At 55.8% G+C, this 23,116-nt stretch overlaps 1 protein-coding gene across 4 annotated transcripts; it reads right to left on the bottom strand.

The window, feature by feature from the left end:
• Positions 1–10,513: 10,513 nt before the first annotated feature.
• Positions 10,514–20,932, bottom strand: TAL1 (TAL bHLH transcription factor 1, erythroid differentiation factor). 4 transcript variants are annotated; one of them, XR_013954407.1, is made up of 7 exons: positions 20,736–20,932; positions 19,337–19,486; positions 17,642–18,073; positions 16,918–17,009; positions 12,170–13,431; positions 10,896–11,003; positions 10,514–10,716 (listed from the first exon to the last, which is right to left on the bottom strand). XR_013954407.1 is itself a non-coding variant. In XM_080602747.1 (5 exons), coding segments are annotated over exons 2-5 (945 nt in total). In that variant the 5' UTR covers positions 19,339–19,486; positions 20,736–20,932; the 3' UTR covers positions 10,514–13,012. The 4 variants fall into 4 exon arrangements, 2 of the variants coding, with proteins under 2 accessions (XP_080458873.1, XP_080458872.1); XR_013954408.1 differs by lacking the exon at positions 19,337–19,486 and having other exon boundaries at positions 10,514–11,003; positions 20,736–20,859; XM_080602747.1 differs by having other exon boundaries at positions 10,514–13,431.
• Positions 20,933–23,116: the final 2,184 nt, after the last annotated feature.

The raw sequence follows: 23,116 nt of genomic DNA, 5'->3' as shown, positions 1-23,116 counted from the left end.
CAAATTTCTTCCGACACCAGATGAGAGAGAAACACACGATGAAGCGCGGCATGGCTGCTGCTGCGGGTGGGAAGGCGCGGGGCTGGGGCTGGGGCTGGCACAGGAGCCCAGCAGCTCCCCAGCACACCAGGCCTTGGGCAGCTGACAGGTCAGCCTGCAGGAAGAGCTGAAGCTGCTTGGCTTCGTGGCTGCTCAACCTCGGTTACACCCCAAGGGAATTTTGGAACTGGGAGCCAGCGGTGTCGTCGTCGTTCCTCTCGCCGCATCTCCCAGCCCTCCCACGAGCAGGGTGTGAGCATCCCGCTCCGTGCCTGCACGCCTCCCCGTGCAGGATTTCCCCTCTCCATTCCTCCTCTTCCCCCTGGACCTAAAAGCAACGTTATTTATGCTGGAAATGGGCTGGAGCTGGCTCGCAGGCCAGCTCCCAGCTCTCTCACCGTTCCTTTGGGCACCTTGCCATGCCCCGATCCCCACGCGCAGCGCGGGTAAGCCTCCTCCTCACCCTGCTGACTTTTCTTGCAACAAGCAAGGGAGGGACTCTCCGAGGCGGGGACTGTCCCCGCGCACCTGGGAAGGACGTGGGATAACCGGGACCTGCCCATAGCGAGGTCCCGTGAAAGCAATCCTGCTGTGAATCAAAAGGGATGAGTTGGCTTACGAAGAAATAATAATGAGAGTGAACTTTGGTTTCCCAAGGACTTGCTGGTGTGTCTCCCATTCCGGGGAAACGTGCAGAGATTGTGATCACTGCTGACTGCTTGTCGCTTGTCTCTTAGCAAAACCCTGGGGGGAAAAAAAAAAGAAAAAAAAAAAGGCTTCTCCAGGCTTCTGTCTGGAGCAGAAGCCCTTACCAGCAGAAGCCCTAGAGCACCCAGTCCTGCCGCTGCCTTTAGAAAATTCAGTGCCTGAGACACCCCCTGCTAATTGCTACCCACCCTGCAGTCACAGCAGAGCTGGTGGGGTTTCCCTATCCCTCCTCCACCCTTACTCCGCGACATCTTCTCATCATCCCTGCCCAGCCCAGCCCCAGGGATTGCAGGGGGATTTTCCAAGGGTAGGGATGTCTCCTAAGCTGGGGGGCATGGCAGGCCAGGAGATGAAGGCAGGGCTGCTAGGCAGGGGTCTTGCTATCAGCTCCCTCCTTAGGAGCAAAAACCACTTTACCGTCACGCGTTCCCCCATTTATAAGAAACTTAAGGAAGTGTTCTTGTTCTGTCCTTGGTCGTGAGGCCAGGGAATCATTCCTCTGCTTATCTCAAAGCTTACCTGTGCTCCAAGGCATCTGCTTAACGCATGGCAGCCATTAGGGAGGTATGCACTGTTGTGGCCAGAGGTGCACGATTGTGGCTCAAAGCACCGTGGCACCTGCAGGGTTGCATATCGCTGAGTCTGCCCCGGGGGGATGAGAAACTGCCAGCAGCTTTAGTGGCGGTGGGCTTAGTGCAGGGGCCAAGTCAGAAATCTCAGCAAATAATTTTCCTCCTGCTTTGTCCCTGTATGATTCTGGCAGCGGAAGCACACGATGTGCAGAGACAAGGAGCTGCAAGTTCCCACGGCAGCGCTTTGGGAATCTCACCAGCCCTCGCATGTATGCTCTCAGCAGCACATAGATGTGGTTGGTCAAACCCCTATGGGCCCATTTTACAGATGGGGGAAACTGAGGCACAGAAGGAGCAATCCCTCCGGCAGTGCTCAGCCAAAGCCTGGCTGGAGCCAGCCCCAGCCCAGCTCTCTCCGAGGGCCTCCTGTGAGCCGCTGCCCATACAACAAGCCTCCTGCAAAGCCAGGTCTTGGTATTTCGGGATTTATGCTGATCTCCTCCAAAATTTGACTTTTTTTTTTTTTCCCCAAAGAAATAACGTCTTTTTTTTTAAGCCAAAATTAACATTTGCTCAGAGCGCATTCCTGAGCCTCAAATGTGTTCCTGGGTGATATGGCTCAGAGCGCAGATGCCAGTTCCTCTTCAAAAACGTTCGTGGGGCTCCGTGTTTGGATGGAGGTTATTTGTCTTTCTCCTTCACTTCCTTCCTCCCTCCCTCCTTCCTTCCCTCCTTCATCCTCCCCATCTCCTCCCACTTCATCAGAAAGAGACAAACAAATTAAGAAACAAAATAGGTAAGAGCAAGCCTGAACAGCCCCTTTTCTTTAGAAAAGACCCCTTTTTTCCTTTAAAAAACAAAACGATGAATTTATGTTTAAGTGGTTGCTCCAAAAAGAAAAGGAAAACAAGCAAACAAACAAACCCCAAATTTTTTAATTGTTTGGTAATTTTTTGACATTTTCCATCAAAAAATATTCCCAGCCTGCCCCAGAACTCGCCCATTTCCCATCGCCACTGACTTCCAGATCTCAGGTGCAGCACCTGGTGCAAACCCCGCTGCAGACGGCATGGCTCCAAGTGCAAGCCTTCAATCAGGGGGGCGAGACCGACCCTTGCAGGGGGGTTTTGTGGATTTCCCCCCCTCCTTCTGTGCTCCCTGGCCTCCTGGGCAGGGTCAGGCAAGGCGCTGTCGGCAGGACTCGCCTCCCGCAATGAGTGAGCTATTTCATCGGCCGGTTACTCGGTGGCGGACCAACCTGGTGGCCAGCTTGTGCAAGCAGAGCCAGGCAGACCCCGATGTCTGCCCTTAAAGCCCACCCACTCCTCCCCGCTGCCATGGGCAGGGATGTCTCCCACCAGACCAGGTTGCTCCAAGCCCCATCCAACCCAGCGCTGAACACTTCTAGTGATGGGGCATCCGCAGCTTCTCTGGGCAGCTGTTCCAGTGCCTCGCCACCCCCATCACGAAAAATTTCTCCCTTATATCCAATACAAATCTGGCTCCCTCCTCTCCCCAGCTGCCCGTTTGCACGCAGCTGCCAGGATTTGCCCTCTGAGAGCTCCTGGACCCACAGAATAAAGGAGGCTCAGTGCCTGCTGAAAACACATCCCCAATAACCTCATCCCTTCAAGCTGGAGACATTAGGCTAAGAAAACAACCGCCCGATCCACCCCACCGTGCCGCTGGTCTCCCATACTGCTGCTGGAAGGGCCCACATTATCGATTCCCCCTCGTCTTTGTGCACCCCTGATAATTTCAGAGCGCGGCTGCCGCGCTGCCGGGGCGGCAGATAGCCGGGATCCCGCCACGAGGTGCTCAGGGAGGGAGAAGGGAGCTGGGTCGTGCTTGGATATTCCCTCCTGCCCAGCGATATCAAGTGGAATGAATAATTCACTATCTGATCATCTCTAATCTTCGTCCCATAAAATCAGCAGCAAGCTGGGAGGGTTTTTGAAGCCTCCAGCTGCATTGGCTGATAAGGCATGAGGCAGGAAAGATTGGAAACCCATAAAAATGATAATCTCGGCCTCCAGTGTAACTTGGTGGAAGGGTTTTCTCCTGTCCTTTCGTTAAGGATGGATTTCATGATCTTCCTTAAATAACAACAAGCCTCCTCACGAGGAATCTCCCATCTGAAAGCTGATTGCATCATCATTAGGAAACAGGAGGCCAATCGGCCAGAAAAAAGGAGCAGGACCATGGGTTATTGCAAGGGCCAAGTCCCGCAGACCAACTGGCACCCGCCTTTGTAAGCTGGGGAGAAATTGGATGATCAGAGGCATTTTCTGAGTGCAGAAATGTATCCCTCAAAGGACACCTTCCCTCTTTATTTGCCAAATGAAGAGGGAAGGGTGTGAACCTGCGCTCCCTCCCCAGGGCTCCCCATAAGCTTTCCAAGTCGCGTGGTTTTGCAGCCGGGAGTGCCAGGCCCCAGCCCCACACCATGCTGCTTGCCACCACCCTGCCCGTGAGCATGGCCATTGAGCAAAGCCCCATCCTCCGTGTCGTGAACCTCCTCAGTGTGAAGAGGAACACCGCATCTCCTTTCAGCCTGGCTTGCACAGCAGCCCCCCTCCATCCCCAAATTCCAGGAGTCCGGCCATTGACTGGGAGAAGAGCAGAAAGAAAAGACCCAGCTCCTCAGCCATTCCCATGTCACTTGCAACCAAGATAACCACGAGGAGAAGAAGGAAAGAGTTGGCTGGCTTGGTGGGTGCGGATGGCTTCAGGAAATAATTATCCCAGATGCCAGACTGGGAGAAAATTAGAAGTGTAAACTATAATCAGATGTTAAGTTGCTTTTCTTCTGCTAATTGAAATAATGTTTTCTCTGCTACCCACCACTCTACCCCTTTCAGATGCTAATCCCTATCAAACACGGACTTACAATTACGAATTCATAGGCATCTTTCCCGGGAGCAGAAATTGCTTTGCCCTGTAACCTCTAAGATGAGGTCTTAATAGGAATTCACGAGCAGTCTCTGGTAAAGCTTCATTAGCCGGAGAGAATAGACAAGGGCAAGTTGCAGTGCTCCCTAACCACTCTAGGGAAAAATTAATTTAAATTACTTTGTAAAGTAACAAGGCCAGATAATGTGTTTCCTTCTTGGATTATTGTTTTCTGACACCCTAATGCACTCGTAGATTAGGTTGCTTCTCCTGTTTTGATGGTGGTCCATACTAAGTTGTGGTGCCTGGCGAGCAGCACCCTTCGGAAGGAGATCACCGGCCCCCGTGGCCAGAGCTGGGAGGAGACAAGGTGAAGGTCTGGCTGCTCCTCACCACGATCGGTGGCTGGGAGGCTGCTGGGGACACTGGGGCAGGCAGAAACCATCCCCAGCAAATCTTCAGTGCAGCCTAAGAGAGAGACCTGTCTGTTGAAGGGGACACTTCAGCATTTCTCTGGTTGAGAACCAGTCCAAGCTGGTGGAAGGAGTGCTCCTGGATTTGGACAGAGCTCAGTTTGCTTCCAGGAGGCCAGATCCTGAGCAGCACTGAGCCCCACGCTCCCAAGGGCAGGGCCAGCACAGGAAACCTCTGCCAGAAGCCAGCATCCCTCAGCAGAGATACCACCTGGCTACCCAGGATGTCTGGGTCCTTTTCAGCTAAAAATGACAATGCACTAAAATGTGCTAAAGATGATCCCTGCACCCAAGGGGACTTGTGATTTTTCCCACCGCAGCTCCCTTTGAGGGTCCCCAGAAGCTTTACTTTTCTTCTCCTGGCACCAGGCAGGCCTTTCCCCGGGATGCCCTTCGTGCTGGCTCCAAGCCCTCCTCGCTGGCCGTGCCATTTTGTGTCTTTTCATGGAGATGTGCAGCGCGTGGGAGCGCCCAGCCAGGGGGCATGGGAAGATGCGGCGATAAGCGGCTTGGCAGAGGGGCAGCGATGCTCCCCGTCCCTCTGCGCTTGCAGTGAGACTTCGGTGGGTTATTAACCCGGGAGGCAGCGTGCAGAATAGGCCAGCCTGGTTAAATCGTCAGGGGATGCGGGGATAATTCAATAAAGACACAAAGGGTTCAAAGGGCCTTTCGGCAATCGGAGAGTGACAAACCGCGCTGATCGTCCAGGCTGATTAAATAGGTTCCCGACTGCCCCAGGAGTCCTAGGAGACCAGGCTGAAGCTGGGAAGATTTATGAGGAGCTACCTGAATTGGGGAGAGAAGATATTTGTTTTATCCCTGGCTTCTGAAGGGGATCGCTGCCTTTTTTTCAGACCAGAGGGAGGGGGCTGGAGAGATGTGCATCGAGACAGAGAGGGAGATAGTGGGGCAGATAGTGGGATGGATGGACAGACACACAACCCATCCGATCATTTTCCTGTCCCCAGTTACCCTGGGGAAGATAGAGCATTCTTGAAACATGGGGTCCGAGCTGCCAGAGCCCTGCCAGCTGCCACCAGCCCAATTTATTTCCCTCATTATCTTCAAAAGAAGCACGTTTTCAGGTGGCATCTCTCTCCTCCTCCTTCCCACCACCAGAGCCTCCTCCTGGCATCCGAAGGGAAAAAATAACGGGGCCATCGGCAGCGAGCGAAACGCATCTAATAACCTCCACTTCTTTTCAACGAGCTCCAGTTGTTGCTCGACAAGTGTACTCCAGCCCCGGCAAGTGCCAGACAAAAGCTCCCCTCTCCTCCTCCGTGTCTGCTGAACAGCCTTATTATTTCAGCAGCCCGCATCTGCTGGGTGGCAAGCCGCGATTACCATAACACAGGGGCAGGATTTGGCCCGGCTGATCCACCCTGGGTTCTGCAGCAGGCAGGAGCATTTGGCTGGCTGCAAAATCAAGCCAAAAAAAAAAAAAAAATCAAACATATGAAGTCAGTTTTCTGGCTGCAACCCAAGCAAACAGGTGCAGGTAGTGGAGATGGGGAAAACCACGTCACCTCCTGCTCCCGGTGCTGGGAACAGCCCTGCCCTCTAACGCAGCCCCAGAAAGGCTCAAGGACAAAAGGTGAAGGCTCCTGGGAGATGCCTTCGCCTGGGATGGAGGAGAAGAGGCCATTTCCACGGCTGGGAGGGCGATTAATTAAAGTGGGTTAATAGCAGGGCATTGACACAGCCACTGCAGCTTCCACCTGGAAGCACGACAAGCCTTCCCAGGGTGCTGCCAAAAGCACAGCGGAGAGGAGAGGAGGGAAAGGGAAGGGAAGAGAGAATAGGGAAGGGAAAAGGGAAGGGAAAAGGGAAGGGAAAATGGAAAAGGGAAAGGGAAGGGAAAAGGGAAAGGAAAAGGGAAAGGAAAAGGGAATGGAAGGGAAGGGAAAATGTGGGGGGGAAAAGGAAGGGAAAAAGGGAATGGAAATGGGAAAGGGGAGAATAGGGGAAACAGGAAAAAGGGAGAACAGTGGAAATAGGAAAAAGGGAAAATAGGTTAAATAGGGAAAAGGGAAAACGGGGAAAAGGGAAAAAGAAAAATGGAAAATAAGGTAAATAGGGAAAAGGGAAAATAAGAACAAGGGAAAATAAGGTAAATAGGTAAAAGGGAAAAGGGAAAATAGGGTAAATAGGAAAAAGTTAAAGGGGATAATAGGGAAAATGGAAAATGGGGGAAAGGGATGAGGACATATAGGAAATGGGAAAATAATGGGGAAATGGGGAAAGGGAAAATAGGGAAAAAAAAAAAAACAAGGGAAAAAAAAGGGAAAAGAAAAGGGGGAAAGAAGGCGGCAATGGCAAAAGGGGAAGGGGCAGGGGCCGGGGGGGGGCAGCCCGCAGGAGGAGCCCGGCAGCCCCGTGCCGGCCCCGCAGCGCCCCCTGCCGGCGGGCGGCCGGGTCCGTCCCCGTGCTCGCGTGGTGGGACGTGGTGAGGGCTTGGCGGCTCCCTCTGGTTAATCACAGAGGCTCTAGATCTGGTTTCGGGGGCCTTCAGGCCAGCCCCGAGCAGCTTGGTGCCCCCCAGCCCCTCTGCGCTCCAGACACGGGGCAGCCGGGGCAGTTTTGGGGCCCCCAGCCGCCCAGCCCGCCTCAGGGTGCTGCGTTTTGGTGGCTCCCAGCTCGGCTGCACCGTGCACGAGGCCTCGTCGCCTCCGCGTCTCACACAGCACCATCAGGGATGCTCAGCACCGGCAGCCCCGTCCCCGTGCCTCGTGCCTCTGCCGTGGCCTTCCCGGCAAATCCCCGCGCCTCTCGCCGGCCCGTCTGGAAGCCACCTCCTCCCATTGTTCCAGCAGCCACCTCGCGAGGCGATGCCACGCTCCTTTCGCTTTCCACCGCTCACGCGCTGTCAGCCCACCGCCACTTCTCCGGCCTCTTTCTGCCAAAACCCCTCCGTGGCGCGGCCTGCTCCCATCTCCCGTAGCGCTGCCACTGCTCCCAACGCCGTGCGGGGCCGGACGGAGGGAGGGGAGCAAAACCCTCTTGGGGTCTCGCCGCCCCGGCTCGGCCCTAACCCTGGTCCCGGCACTTCAAAGGGCCCGAGCAGATTTCCCTGCGCTCCAGACGCTCCCTCCCATTTCCTGCTGGATTCCCGTCTCGCTCCCTTCGCCCGCATCAGCAAAACAGAGTGTAAAAATAGAGGCCGGGCTTCACCCAAACACAATAGTAAATTGTTCCCCGGAAAGGTCACTGGGGCGTCTCAGAATAGCTCCGGGAGCAGGGGAAAATGAACGTGTGCAAGGGGGGATGAATCTGAAGGTGACGGCTGGACCCGTGCTGCAAGGTCCCACTGTGCGTCTTGGAGCATCCCCATCTTTCTCCAGCCGCCTCCAGCCCTTTTGGGGTTGGCCGTCACCCTGAGCCTTGTCCTGTGTGGGGGAAACTCAGCAAACCCAAAGCAATATTTAGGTGTAAAAGTGGAAAAACTGGGAAGCAAGCAGCAGGAGGAGAGGCAGGACAACCGGGGATGCAGAAAAGGGATGGGAGGAGGAGGACGAACAACCTCGCTGCGTATGCCGGGCTCATCTCCGAGCCACCCGTGACAGCACCGTGTCCCCTGGGCACCTGCAGCCTTTGTGTGGTGGTGGGAACGCCGGGGCCGAGCCCGTCGCCGGTGGGGCCGAGCCCTGGCAGCCCCACGGGAGGAGCAGCTCATTGAGCAGCCCCGCCGGCCATAAATTACTGCCTCCTCTTGTCGATGCCCGCGGTGATGAAGGGGGCGAAGCTTTCTCATCGCCTGCACGGGTGGGAACATGTGGGTCCCGGCGTTCCTGTGAGCATATTTTAATCGACTAACGTGGGAAGCCGCTTTATAAAGCGGGTGCTTGCTCTTTTTTTTGGCGGTGCTGATCCCTTTTCGGGCTGCCCTGGTGCATGGCTTTTCCAAAAAGGCTGTAATTAAGACCAGATAACGAGGCTGGGAAATAAAAGCTCAAATTTTTGGTGACAAAAGGCACAAATTTTCATGTCTCACTGGCTGTAAAAAGCATGACTCTCCCACCTTCTCTCTCTCTTTCTCTCAATTTTAATTCGATTTTATCTAACTGGTGCCACTTTCCCATCCTCTCTCTCTCCCCAGTTTCATCTGTGCCCCAGCCACCTCACGAGCGCAGTGTCAGGGGGATTTTCTGCCACTGGGAGCTCACACATCACGTTAGAAATGTGCCTGAGCACAATGCCTTTAAATGCACTCGCTTCTGGTTTATGAGGAAACCACTTTTTGCCTGAAAATTCCCCACGGCACGAGGCAGACCAAAATCCCCATCACTTCTGAAGCGGTGTGTAACCAGCTAGCTGCATCTGGAGGCCAAAGCAATGAGCCCCAGGCTCGTCCACATGCCCCAACCGGCCGGGGGCAAAGTCACCCACAAAATCGCCCCCATCTCTGCAGACATCATTTTTGTGCAAGACTTGGCCCTAAAAAAACAAACAAACAAACAAATAATAATAAAAAAAGGATAAAACCAGGTTGTTTTCTTCTTCTTTATATTTGAACAAGAAGGGCAGTGGGGTTCCAACACCAAACTCACGCAGGAGGTGGGGAGACCCCAGTCATTTTGGAAAATATTGGAGGCAGGGCAGTGCTCATCACCACTTGCAAAGCAACACCTTTGTAAAACAAAAATTACCGACTGAATTACCTGACAGAAGACAGGAGCAAAAGCGGCTTTCAGAGGGGGATCCGTCAGGAGCAACACACGTTGGTGAGTGGGCGGCATCGGCCCCCCCCCAGCCCTTTTTGTAGAGCCCTATATTAAATGTATGTGTGCAAGGGGTGGTTTTAAACCCTCACCTTGAGTGTGTGCATCCTGAGCTAAACAGCGTGCTGCCGGCGAGGGCTGCGTGACCCAGCAGGCTGTTTTCATTAAAAAAAATAAGCAGAAGGCGGAGGTGGAGGGAGACCTGTCCTGGCGGCAGGAGGGAGGGAGCAGGCTGGGACGTGGGAGGGAGAGATAAACGGCGTGAGGGCTATCGGCTCCTTTCGGGACGGGGGTTAACACATGTGTGCAGCGGTGATGGGACGACTGCAGATAAACACCCTGCTGCAGCCCAACGCCCGGCCCCGCGCCCACCAAGGGGCTGTGCTGAGCCTGCCGGGCTTTGTAGCAGCTCGGCTCCGGGGGATGCTTTGAAAAAGTGAGGGATGCACTAAAAGAGCACGTGGAAATAGTTTGTGACTCCAGAAGTCATGGAAATTAAAGCCAAGAAATACCAGAACTGGTTTTGTTCACCTGCTCCTTGTCACAGGAGCTGTGCTGGTCACGGCGTGCTGCAGCTGCACATGCATCTTCAATGCACCAGGTAGCCCTATAAATATTATATATATATATATATTGTTAATGTCACCAGCTCACCAGTTTTTTAGCATTTCTGCACATGGCTGTGACAAGCACTTCTTGTTTTCTGTTTTGTTTTTGTTTGTTTCTTTGAAAAAGAGGAATTGCTGTCACCACCTATTAAAGACATGGCCAAACACTGCTGGGGGCTGAAAAATCAGCGTTGCCCCCAGCAGCCCCAGCCCCAAAAGAGGGACAAGGCCACCAGCTGGGGACTTTCGGGGACCTGCAAATAACTCGCAGCAGTCCCAGTGTGCCTGCTCGGCCCGCGGCAGGGGATTGCTCCACAGCGCGTCTTCCTTCCTGCCGCCCGCCCCGGCCTCCCGCCCTGTTGGGACGGGTAAATTGTTTTGCAAGTGCTTCGCTGGCCACAGATGGCTTTTGGTGGCCGGGCATGGGCTGTCCTGTAACGCACGGAGCTGAAATACCGGTGGGTGAGAGCAAGGAGTGGGGAGAGAGGAGAGCGAGTGGAGGCTGCTTTGTAAAACTTTATTTAGAAATATTCTCGATATATTCATTATATATATATATTTATATATACAGACACATTACAACAAATGTGTTTTCTAAATAGCACATCCACAGTGGGTTGAGAATCAGGGTACCAGGTCTGGTCACTTCGTTTCTGCAGCAAAAATGCAGAAACCCAAGGGGAGGGCGGCAGAGAGAGGGACGGGGCTGGAAGAAAAATCATGGTAAGGAGAGAATTCAATCACACGGTACGACATTGACCGAAAGTGCCGTCTCAAACAGAAACGTGGCGATGTTCCACACACCAAGACATGAAGCAGGCAGGAGGGGAGATGGGTGGAGGAAATGTACCATTCAAATCACAATTAAAGTACGACTGTACATACCCCGGGAGGACTACGGCGCGCCCTGCTACGAGGCTGGAGGCAGGCGTGCGTGCGGGTGGGTGTGTGTGCGGGTGTCGAGGAGGTTGTACCATTTTGTCAACTGTTCGGCTACCGAAAAGGGAAAAAAAATAAAACAAAATTGTGGGGAATGAAAAATTTCGGTGCGTCGGTGATTTTTCTTGTAACAGTTCAAGAAAAAGTAAGACCCAGGGTTATTTTAAAGGCTGAAAACTGAGAACAACTGCTTGACCCGTGTGACAGCATCCCTCTCCCTTCCCAGGGGGCCGGTGCTGGTGGCGGTGCCCCAGGGGACCTTTGCCAGCCCCTGGGTCCCCTGTCCATCCCCGCTGCCCTCCTCTCCTGCCCCAGTACCAGGGACACCGGTAACTGCTCAGCATCACTCCAGCACCCCCTGACATGGGTGGTCTGGACACAGGAGGGCATTTTCCTCCTTTTCCCCCAATATAAGAGGTGGGAAACTGCCAGTTTCTGAGGATTTGGGGCTATGCTGGAAACCTCTTTTTGAGCTTGGAGCCCTTGGTGGGGAACACATCCCAACTAACGTGCTTGCCCCACGCTGGGAAAAGTCAGCCCGATGCTTATTATTTACAAAGAAACCCTAAAAACAAGCAGGGATAGAAACAACCAGGCTACGATGTGAGCATGCTGGCAGGCACACGCACAAATCCTGTGTTCCCTTGTACCTCAGCGCCTCTGAGAAGGAATTAGTGTGATGGAAAGCATCCCTGCTCAAAGGGCTGTTTCCCTTACAGAGGATGTGTGTGTTTGTTTTACTGTAACGTGGCAATTTCTGGGCCTTGGAGCACAGGGAGAGATTGGGCTGAGAGGGGGGCACCCCGCAGCACCAGTGCCTGGCCTCTGCTTCCCAAGTACCCACCCGGGGCAGGGATCAGAGGATCGGGTCCATCACGACCCTCAGTTCTGCAGCCACCTAAGCTCTTGGGATGTAGCCTAACCCCAACGGTGCTGTTAGCACTCACCCTATGCAAGGAAATTTGGGGAGGCTGCGGCCTCCTAACAGCCTCACCCAGGCAAGGGCCTCCTAATGCCTCCTTGCGCCCAGCCTGCGGGCACCGGCACGGGTGCACGACCATCACTTTCACACAACAAAACCAAAAAATTCAAAGCATACCATACCACCAAAACCCTTTTACAACCCTATGTACATGCACGCTGCTGGTGCATCGTTGATTCCCTCGGCTTTTTTCAATTCAAAAAAGTCCCTGGTTCAATGGGATGTTTTCTCTCCTTACCAGTCCTGAAATTCATCTTCCTCGAGAGGAGCTCTGCCCTACAAAAAGCGCCAGGGAAGCTCAAGGAGACCACCTCGGGACCTCGCCTGCTGCGTTACCAGCACAGGGATCGGGGACGTGGAGGGCGGTGGAGAGCAGAGAACACCTATGTACCTTTTGTTCAGTGGATACTGCGTGGCGGCATTAAACAGAAGTAATCCCACGTCATAAATACAACACCCCAAACAATCCAGAGTTGGGCAGAAGGGAAAGGAAGAGAAAAAAAAAATAAAAAGAAGAAGAGGAGAAAAATAAAAAGTCTCAATCCTTTTAATAGTTCTTTTGCTGAGGGCATTTTTCACCTCTTTAAAAAGGTACAGTCAAAGCTCTCGGACAAGAGGCCCCCGTGGCCCCGGCTCCGAGAAGCCGCATGCGCTCCTGGGGAAAGGCGGCAGTGCCCGCAGCTCCCTGTGGCCTCCGGAGCCACGTCCGTGGCCTCGGCTGGAGAGAAAGAGGAGTTCGGTGTCTCCTGTCCCAGCTGGGTGACTGCTTAAGTGGCCATCAAGCGATCTGAAAAACCCTCGAAGTGCTGGAGAGGCACTGGCCGCGTCGCCCTCCCCTCCTCAGAGTCACGCCACGAGCGATATGTACAACGAAGACGACTTCAATGCTTTGCTTCTTTGTACGGTCCCGTACCTAAACGCCGAGCATCCGTCCCGTTGGGTCTTGCTCTCGGCCAACGCGCCGCCCACCCCGTCCTGGGCCGGGAGGACGGGGAGCCCGAGCCCCGGGGCAGAGCGTCCCGAATCCCACCCGCCCGGGTCTCGCCTCCCCCTTCGCGCTCGGGGAGCGCCGTGGGGGTCATCACCGCTGCGCGTTGCCTTCTACGGGGAGGATGGCGTGGTGCAGGCCCCGCGCGTGCTTCGAGTCCAGCGCCTCGTGCTCTTCCGTGAAGCTGTCCGGGCTCGCCGCGCCATCTAAAGAACTTCCACAGCTGGAGTTAGGAGACAACATATCCTGCAGGAGGTCTTCCTGGACTATCCCCGAGTCTTTGTTCCCTTTGCCCCTTTGGTTTCCTTCTTCCTCCTGGTCGTTGAGCAGCTTGGCCAGGAAGTTGATGTATTTCATGGCCAGGCGCAGAATTTCGTTCTTGCTCAGTTTTTTGTCGGGCGGGTGAGTGGGGATGAGCTTGCGAAGCTCGGCGAAGGCTCCGTTCACGTTCTGCTGTCTCCACCTCTCCCGGCTGTTGGTAAAGATGCGGCGAACCACTTTCGTGTGAGGACCTGCAATCGCAACGGTGCAGAATTAGGATTGACCCTTACCAAGTCATTAAATACTTCAGTGAATAAGTTGCTGTTTCCCAAATTAACCAATTTATTTTAGTCACATCAGCAAGGCAGCAAGGTGGGAGTTTCCAGCTAACTGGCAGCTACCTGAGGAGGCACAATAGCCATAACTTTGTTCGGTCCAGTGGAAGGGAAAAGTTGAGTCGCATCTTTTTAGATGCCTTCTGAGAAGCCTAAATTTAGCTCTCCAAGGAGAAAGGCTCACGCCATGACCTGCGCAGAAAGCTGGCATATTTTCAGGGTATTTCAGCAACAAAAGCCCTATTAAAAGGCTAAGTCACCATATGGTTTTATTTTCCATCTCAAAAGTCTCTTAAGGACATGCTGGTGGGACAGAGGGATCAGCAGGAGCAGAAGCTTTAACGGGACTAAGATCCAGAGATTCCCCTCCTGCCCCTGATACCACCAGGACCCAGGGCTGGCAGAGACCATGGAGATGCCACCAGCCCTCCGGTTGGTTCGTGCGGTGGGGTGGCAGGATTCGACCCAATGTCACACAGTGAAAGCAGTGCCCTTGCTGCAAGGGTGATGCAATGGTGGAAGACGAAGAGTTTTACAGCTGACCCGAGGACCACCTGCTGTCTCTGTACAGCTGCACCACAGGGCGAGGGCTCCCTATCAGACACTAATTGGAGAAGGGACCCTCAATTGCCAGGGGTCTCCATTTGGCTCGGTTACATGTGAATTTCACTGCCATATTGCTGAGGGAACGTGTAACACAGGATGGATGCACAAAACGTCAATTCTCCTTTCAGCTCATCAGGGTAATTCCTGCTGGCATGACCTAGGCATTGCCTCCACGCTAGGGGAAACCCAAAGCAAAAATCAGCCCAACAGTACGGTGCTACAGGAGTAGCAACGCCATAACTCAGGACTGCAGATCCTTGGGTACACATAAACTAGCACATATAAGGAGAAACAACCATAATCCGTCTCCATCCTCACCTCCAGGGCACGCTGACAGTGGAAGAACACAGCAATCTCTACAAACTATGGAAGAAAGACCATGGCAGAAGCCACTGTCGGAGTAGGAAGCATGACAGACAAAGAAAATCATCGCAAAGTATGAAGCAAAGGCTTGCAAACAACCCATCGATGGCCGTGCCCTAAGGTCTCTGCCCCGTAGCCCTTTGAGACATTTGTCCAGCTGCTCCCCTCCGGTCACATGAAATGCTCCTGGCCATAGGGTTTGCATGGGGACACTCATCCAAGGAGGCTAAATCTGTCAGCTTCTCCAACGTGCAGGCACCCAAAGGACTCCCTTCTCCTTGCTGCCTGCTCAGGAGGAGCAGGGAAGTCCCCACAGACTGCAGAGGCAGGCGGCAGGAAGAAACTCGTCTCCAGCCACTCAGATCCTGGTCTCATGCCTTAGTAAAGCCAATTTTCCCCTCTCGAGCAGCACATAAATGATTTTCAAATGAATTAACATGCAAGAGCTCAGGGAAGGGAGAAGTCTCTTGCCCTCTGTGCCCCAGGGTGATGGGGAAGGTGGTGGGGAGCGAGGGGACCTTGACCACCTGCAGCACCCGGCTCGACTTGCTGCCATCTCCTACCGTGACGCAACAACGCCTAGACTTCAACGCTCTTCCCAGACAAAACCAAGCAAACAGCCTTGGATCTAGAAGGAGATGCAGCTTAAAATATTTTTAGGCACATAGAATATAAGAAAAAAAATATGGTATTGTTAATTTTCTAAAAATCTCAGTCTTCACAGGCATCAAACCTGCATCTCATTCACTGAAAGCTGCCTGCTAAGAGGCTTCTGTTCATAAAATTTTGAAGTGAGGCAGAAGACCTGTTCATTTTCATCGGGGGGCACTCAGAACAAGCTCGAGACTCTAACAGAAATTCTAACACCACCACAATTTTTGATCCCACATCAAGGCCAGTAACTGAATTAAACACGTATTTTAAAAAGAGCTCAGACTTTGGTCAAAGCGTGTCAAGCAGTGCAGAAATTTAAAATGCCTCATAGCTGTAATAATAAGGAAGAGATTCATTTATCATAAAGGAGCTTGCCTCGTAATTAATCCAAGCAGTTGGCTGAGAATTTCTGCTTGGATTTTGTTCCAATTGATTGATCGATCGATGCTTTTTTTAATTGCAATTACAAATCTGAGAAAAAATAGCAGAAAGATGAGCTTCCAAAGCTACAGAATATTCTTGCAGATAGGTTTTTTTTTACATTTATGCCTCTGCGTAGATCTATTTTGTAAGAGTGGCATGGTCACTGCACACTGCTGTCCCCATTCCCCACATGCTCAGCACCAAAACCTCCTCGCTGCAAATCAACGAGCCAGAACCTGCAGGATCGGGCCCAAACTATAGAGCTGAGTTACCTGGTGAGCACAGAGCCAACAACTCGGTTACAACCAAACATCTCTGCAGTCCCTTAACACCTAATTTAATAACAGCACCGAAGGGCGAAGCAGGCACCAGGATGTGAGGGACCTCACCGCAAGCATTCAGCCTCTGCCCAAACCCCGACAAAACGAGGTTGTGGTGCGGGGCCGAGCGCCCACCTGGGGACACAGCCCCTGTCCCTGGACAGACGGATTGAATGTGCTGAACAGATGGAAGAGGAAAGTGGGAAGGGGACAGAAACAGTGACGAATGCAGATAACGCAGCGAACCCATCGTTCCACACCGTGTTATTTCAGAGCGGTGTGGATTATACATCTAATTTTGGATTGGGAAGAAGGGGACAGGGAGCTGGAGGGAAGGACAGGGAGTTGTCTGGCTGCTGGCACGCAGCATTTACATTTGCTAGAGAGAAGGCGACCCGCAGGCAGGTGGACGTGTCAACCTCCGCAAGCATCCTTGTGTGCGTGCGTCCTCCTGCTCCGCGTGAGCTACTGCAAGCCCCGCTGGCTGCCCAGCCCAGATGGCCAGATCCTGCCCTGCCTTTCCCCTGCTGCCTTCCCCCCAGCACAAAGGGGATCCCCACTCCTTGGGACCACCCAGGACCGGGCAGGGGACCGCAGCGGGCTGCAGCACGGTGCCGGCAGCTACGGGACAAATGCGGTGCTGACCCTGCGCCCCTTACCCCTCTGCTCCCCGGCAGTCTGGGGGCAGCTCAGACCTCTCTGAGCTCTGCCTTTTGAAGGCTGGTGTCTGAAAGGCTTTGCGAGCAGAGCCCGGCACTGCGATGGCCCGATCCAGCCCCCGCACAAAGACAAGCGCAGCGGCTCCCTTCGGATTGAGCCTCAAAGCGATCCTGCGGGGCACGGGGGTAATTAACTAGGGTAATTAACCACAGGCTGGACCTCTCTGCTGAATGAAACCCCCGCGGCACACGCTGCTGCCGGGTCGCCAGCCCCGGGCTCTGCGCGGAGCCTTACCCGGGGCAGGGGGCACCCTGTGGGGACCCCCCCCGTCCAGCCGCTGCTCCCCCCAGCCAGGAGCGGCCCCCCCGGTGCTCACCGTCGGTGATCTCCATCTCGTAGGGCGAGGGCCTCCTCTTCACCCGGTTGCTGCCGTACATGGAGAAGGAGTCCGGCTCGCCGAAAAATCCGCTGCAAACGAGAGGCAGAGAAGGCGGTGGAGAAAACCAGCAGCTCCCTGTCCCCGGGGGATGCCCGGGGCTCACGAAGCCCAGCCCGGGGCGTGAGGAGCCAGGAGGGGGCTGCACAGAGCCGCACGGCCCCGGGACACGCAGCCGGGCAGGGGGCTCGCTGCTCGGAGCCCCCCAGCAGCCGGGGCCGTACGCCCCGTCGGGGCGCACCCGCGTGTCGCCGGGTGGCGGGGGGGGGAAAGGGGGCTCCCCCGTGACCCCCTACCCCTGGGACAGGTCTCTGTGCCCCGCATTTATCCCCGGGGGGCACCCCAGCTCTTGAAAGCAGCGGCAGACCCCTTTCCTCCCCCCTCGAATATCTGCTCTGCCTGCGGTATTTCTGCCGTGGATTTTTTTTTTTTTCCTTTTCTAGGAACGACAGTTTTTCGTTTAGATTTTTTTTTCCCCCCTTTCTTGCGAAGTTACCAACATGCAAACCCGCGATGACTAAGCCGAGCCCCCCCCCCTTCCCTTTCTCCATCCCTCCCTCCCTCCCCAGCCCCACGGCCCTGGGGGGGGGGCTCCCCTCGGGGAACCGCTGCGTGGGACCCCCCCGGAGGGGAAATAGGGGTGCAAGCAGGGGGGGGCACGGACCTGCCGATGGCTCCCAGCGGCTGCCCCAGGTTGTAGAGCATGGCCCTGCCGGGGGGCTGCAGCGGGAGCGCGGGGGGGCTCAGCTGCACCATGCGGGCTTCGCAGGCGGCTTCGGCGGCTCGGCACGGCTCGGAGCCCGGCGCTCTCTGCATCGCCTCCCCCGCCGCCTCCCGGCTTTTTATGTCCAGGGAGCCCCCCCGGCGCACCAGCTCGATGACGGGCACGGCGGCGGCGGCGGGGGGCCCGGGGGAGGGCCGGCCCGCCTCCTTGGCCGCCCCGTTGAGCAGCAGCTGGGGCTCCGGCGGCGCCTCCATGCCCCCCCGGCTGCCGTCGGGCTCGCTCGTGGGCTCCGCTTCCGAGTCGTGCCGCCGGGGGGGGCGGGCATCGCGGGGGTCACTGGGGGGCGGCGGGGCGGGCGGCCTGTCCATCGTCCTGCGGGGAGAGGCGGCGGTGAGAGCGGCCCCGGGGGGGGGGGGGTAAAGGAAAATAGGGGGGGACTTGGGGAAAAAGGAGGGGCAAGGGGAAAGGGGGAGTCAAGGGAAAAAAAAGGAGGGTCAAGGGAAAAATGGAGGGGGGAAAGGGGAAAGGGGAGCACAAGGGGAAAAGGGAAGGGAAAAGGGGGGAGGACAGGGGAAAAAGGGGGGGGCAAGGGGAAAAGGGGGGGTACCCCAATCCCGCCCCGACGGCGCGCAAGGATGCTGTGCTCTGACGTCACGGAGCGCCCCGGCCCCACGCAGCGATGCACGGCTCTGACGTCACGGGGCGCCCCGGCCCCGCACGCACCCCAGAACCCCCCCTTTGCCCCCCAAAAACCCCATAATCGGGTCCCGTCGCCCCCCTCCCCCCCGCCTCCCAGATCCGCGCCGCTCCGCGCCGAGGGGGCCCCGCCCGGGGGGGGGGGGCGCAGGGCTGGGGAGCTGCGCTGCCAAGCCGGGCGGTGGGAGGCTCGGCCCCTCCATTTTGGGGGGATTTTTGCCTTTTGGGGGGATTTCTGCCCGCAGGCTCTGCCCCTAGGGCCGGACACACCGCGGCCCGGCCTGCGCGGCGGCATCTCCTTATTTATTTTTTTTTTTCCCCGTCTCTTTTTATTTTTTTTTAAAATAATCGTTCATTTTGAAGACGGAAACAAAGCTGGCGTGGCGATTTGGGGGGGAGCGGGTTAAGGGCAGGCAGCGGGGAGCGAATCCCCCCTGGCCGGGGAGGCAGGAAGGAGGAAGGGGCCAGGCGCCCTGCGAGGCGCTGCCTTCCCCCCCCGCCCCCCCCGGCATTGTCTGCTGCCGCCCCTCCAACGACTCCTATCGCGACAGGGCACCCCGAGCCGAGGGCGGGGAGCCATATCGCGACCGGTTCCGCGCTGCTTCCCCCCCACACACCCTCCTCGTTGGGTTTTTTCCCCCATAAATAACGGGTTTCGCCGGGCTGCGGCACCGCGCGTCCCGTCCCCGACCTCCCTGCAGCTTTGGCGTGGGGCATTATTATTTTTTCGTTTCTTTTGGGCTGATTCAACCCCAATTGAGAGAGAAAACATTATTTTTTTTTTCCCCTCCCTATCTCTCCATCTCCAAAAAAATAAAAAAAATAAATACCAACGCAAAGCACGAGCTTTCTGCCTTCCCTCCAGCCCCCTCCCCGCCAGCCCTCTCGAAAGAAAATCTAATTGCCTATTCCGATATTGTATGGGAAGAGATTACTCACATGTGTCATATTTAAGTAGGGACACCGCAAGTCTCTCCTGTTTCAACAAAAGCGCTCTCGGTGTCAGGCTGAATTTACTCCTCCCACCTCAAGGTACTTACGACTTTACAGAGAGGAAGGACACCCGCATCGGGATAAAACTGCTAAATCCTGGGAGGAAGAGAAAGGAAGGGGGGGGGGGAGAAAAAGAGGAGAGGGTGGATCTCGTGGGGTCGGGGGAGCGCCGGAGCCCGGCGGGGAGAGGGGTGCAGGGAGGGGACGGCACCCCCGGGCGGGCACCCGCACCCGGCCTCGGCGGGGAAAAATAAGAAATGAAATTAAAAAGAAATAAAATACATGTAATATAAAAAGGGAGGAAAAATAAGCACGATATTTGGGATGAATTGGGTGGGTTTTCGGACACGTTGAGAGCCCGCTTTCCCCAGGAGGAAATCCCAAAGGGGGCCGGGGGTGGTTTTATGCCGGTGGGCTCGCAAGGAGCGGCGGGTGGCAGGTGCGGGGGGACAGGGACAGGGACCGGGACGGGGACAGGGACGGGGATAAGGACCGGGATAGGGACCGGGATAGGGACCGGGAGCGGCCGCGCTCCCCGCCCGGCCCGGCCCCGTTCCCCGCTGCGGATCAACAGGAAGGCGAGCGCCGTTCCCCCCCCCCCCGGCACCGGGATGGCGAGCAGGGAGCTTTTCCTTTCGTTAAGCAACGAAATAAAACCAGCCCGGTGGCCTCTCCTCCCGTTTTCGTTAACAACGAAATCGGAAAAAAAGCAATAAATAAATAAAAAATAAAAATAACGGTAAAAAAAATCCAGTGTTTTGCGTTCGTTTGGGTGGAATTGCATCGAGAAAATGGAGCCGGGCGGGGGGGGGGGCACTAATTCCCCGCCCGCTCGTTTCTGCTCTTCAAACTCCTTTTGTTTTCCAGCCGCGGATCGGCAGGAAATTTCCAGCCCCGCGACGCACCTCTCCCTCTGCCCTTTGGGGGAAATCACCCCAAAACGGAGGGGGAAAAGGGAACGGGCTGGGGGGGAGAAGGGGAAAGGCCCCATCCGTCGGCCGGGCCCCCCCCCGAGAGGCCGGGGGCGGTGGGCCCGGGGGGTGCGGAGCCCCCGCTCCCTGCTGCGGCACCCGGGGGGGCGCGGGGGGCTGGCACCCCAATTTCACAGGGACGGCGTGCTGCTCTCCTCACCCACCCGCATCAAAGAAGAACAAAACGATAAAAAAAAATTACACACAACCGCGGAAAAGCCGAGCTTTTCTTTTTTTTTTTTTCCTCCCCCCTCGCCCGTCCTTGGTACGGCGCAGAAGCCCCCAAGCACCCCAAAAAATAACCCCCCCCCAAAACCCCAACCCTTCCCAAGCGGCCCCGGCCCCGCTGTGGGGCCGGATCCCTCCCCACTCACCATTTGCTTTTCATTGGGAAAAGTGAGTGGAGCCATTTTGTGGCCTACGCGTCGCGGCTATATTTGTAGTAAGTGTTGGGTGGCTTCAGCTGGGTAGGCTCTAATTCCACATCACGTCCAGTTTCCTATTTAGTATGGAGAGCGGAACACTACTGCAATGTGGCCGAGAGAGATAAAACCCCAGCAGTGGCCCGCCTGCCCTGATAAGCTTCTAAACCCATTATTTATGAAATGATTCATTATTATTTGGCAATTTTATCGAAGGAAAGCGGAAAATTATTGCAGGGATATGCATAGGAATAACTCCGGAATGCATGCCTTCTAGCTTTTTATGTGTGTGTGCTTAGATGCTCTTAAAAAGACACTGGGAAAAAAAAAAAAAAAAAGAGGAGTAATAAAAAATTGCACTGTGCCTGCCCGCATCTGAATAGCAATTCTTTATTTTAGTCCTCTTGGAGGTTATTATGCCCCTGCATATTTTTTTTTTTTGATTAAATATGGAACACCTACTCCGTTCTTAATTAAATTTAATGAGCCAAAATAAATTGTTGGAGATGCTGAGAGAGAGAGGGAAGGGGTGTGGGCTGCTCTGGGACGAGAGGAGGTAAATAAAGCACGCGGAGAGGCGATGTTTTGGAGAGCAGTGGCCCCGTCCCCACCTTCCTCCCCTCGGTGTCTTCGCAAAAATTGGGGCCGGCTCCTTCTTAATGTTGGGGAGGAGGGGACGGGGAAGCCGGGGGGAGCCCGGCCTTGGGAAATTTGGGATGTGAGCGGCGGGGAGTTGTGCCAAGCCCGGAGGAGACGGGCTCGGGGAAGGGGGAAAGGAGCCCTGGGGGTGCGCGGGGCTCGGCACCGGCAGCGCGCCCCGTCGGGGACGGGCGGCTCTCGGTGCGCTGGGGGAGGCGGGCGGCGGAAAATCAACGAAATCGCTGAAAATGAGGAACGGGGGGGCCGGGACCGGGGACTGAGGCGTAACGGGAAGGGCCCCGATCCCTTCTGCGGGGACCCCGGGGCCGGAGCCCGCAGCGGCCGCACCTGCCGGCGGCCGGCGAAGGGGGCGGCGGGGCCGGGGGCGGCGGGGTCGCTATTGTGTGCCCGCCACCTGCACGGCCCCGGCCGGGGGGGTGCGGGAAATCGCGGGGCTGTTTTTCTTCCTTTCACTCCTTCCCCTCAGCCTCCCGCTCTGGATGCGGCCGTGGGAGAGGTTTCGCCCCGGCTCCCCCCCCCGGGAAGAGCTCGGGTAGCGGCCCCCGGGGGCAGCCGTCACGATATGTGTGTGTGTGTGGGGGGGGAGCTGTCACGATATACGGGGGAGCCGTCACGATACGGGGAGCCGCCACGCTGCCGGCACGGTGCGTGAGGCGGCCGGGCAGGGTCGGTCACGACAGCCGGGGAGCCCGCCGTGCCTCCAGCCAGGAAACACGAGCATTTGCAAGCCGGCTCCTCTAACCAACAGGAAGTGTTAAAGATAGAACAGCCGGGGCTGGGCCGCGCAGATTAGGAAGCCGAGCATCTTCTGGGCCCCCAGACCCGGGGGGCCATCCCCTCCCCCGGCCCGGCTGCGAGCGGAGCCCCCCCCCGGTCCCCCCCCCCCTTCCCCGAGCCCCCCGGCACCTGCCGAGCTCCGAGCAGGGCCGGGAGCCGCGGAGCAAGAGCTGCAGAGGTTTTGCTTTCGTTGTGATGAAGGGGAGCTGGAAACAACAGGGGAAAGGCCAGCGAGGCAGCTCTGAGGGGCTGCCCCCTCCCCGCCGCACCTCCCCAGGCTCAGAGCAAACCCAGACCCGACTCTCCAGGCGTTTACCCCCGGAGCCGCAGCGGGTGCTTTGGGAAGAAGGCATCAGGCATCCCCAAATCTCCCAGCCCTACACCACGAAAGGAAAAGCGGTTTTAGGGAAAGGTGGTTTATTTTTTTCGGTCAGTAACTGAACGTTTCAATAGCTCGGCTCGCTGTCCAGGATCACGCATGATTTGCGTAACTTCATTTAATACCACACCCTCGTCCCGAGCTGCGTGCAAGCAGTTAGGCTTTTGTTTTCAAATTGCTCCTAGCCCGCAAGCATTTGAAGAAAGTCTTCAAAATATTAACCAATACAACTGTCATCTTCCTGTGTTTCCAGACATTTTACAATAGGAAACAAAGAACAAAACCCTACAACAATAGCTCAGAGGTATGAATTGCCTCATTCATCCCAGTGGAATGTCCAAAAACATTAACTATTTTTTGGCTACTTCAGCAGAAACCAGGCTGCCAGATTGTAAGCTCGTGCCCGACCCGCTAGCACTTCGGAGTGGGAAAGCCTCTCTTCTTCCCGGCACGGAAAAGTAGTAGCAGCTTTCCTGAAAGGAAGCGAATATTCTTGGTGATGGAAGAGGCTGCTGCG

This window comes from Anser brachyrhynchus (assembly GCF_964034855.1).
Source record: "Anser brachyrhynchus genome assembly, chromosome: 8".
Lineage (NCBI taxonomy): Eukaryota > Metazoa > Chordata > Aves > Anseriformes > Anatidae > Anser > Anser brachyrhynchus.
Note: the sequence above shows the minus strand (reverse complement) of the source record. Positions and strands in the feature narration are given on the sequence as shown.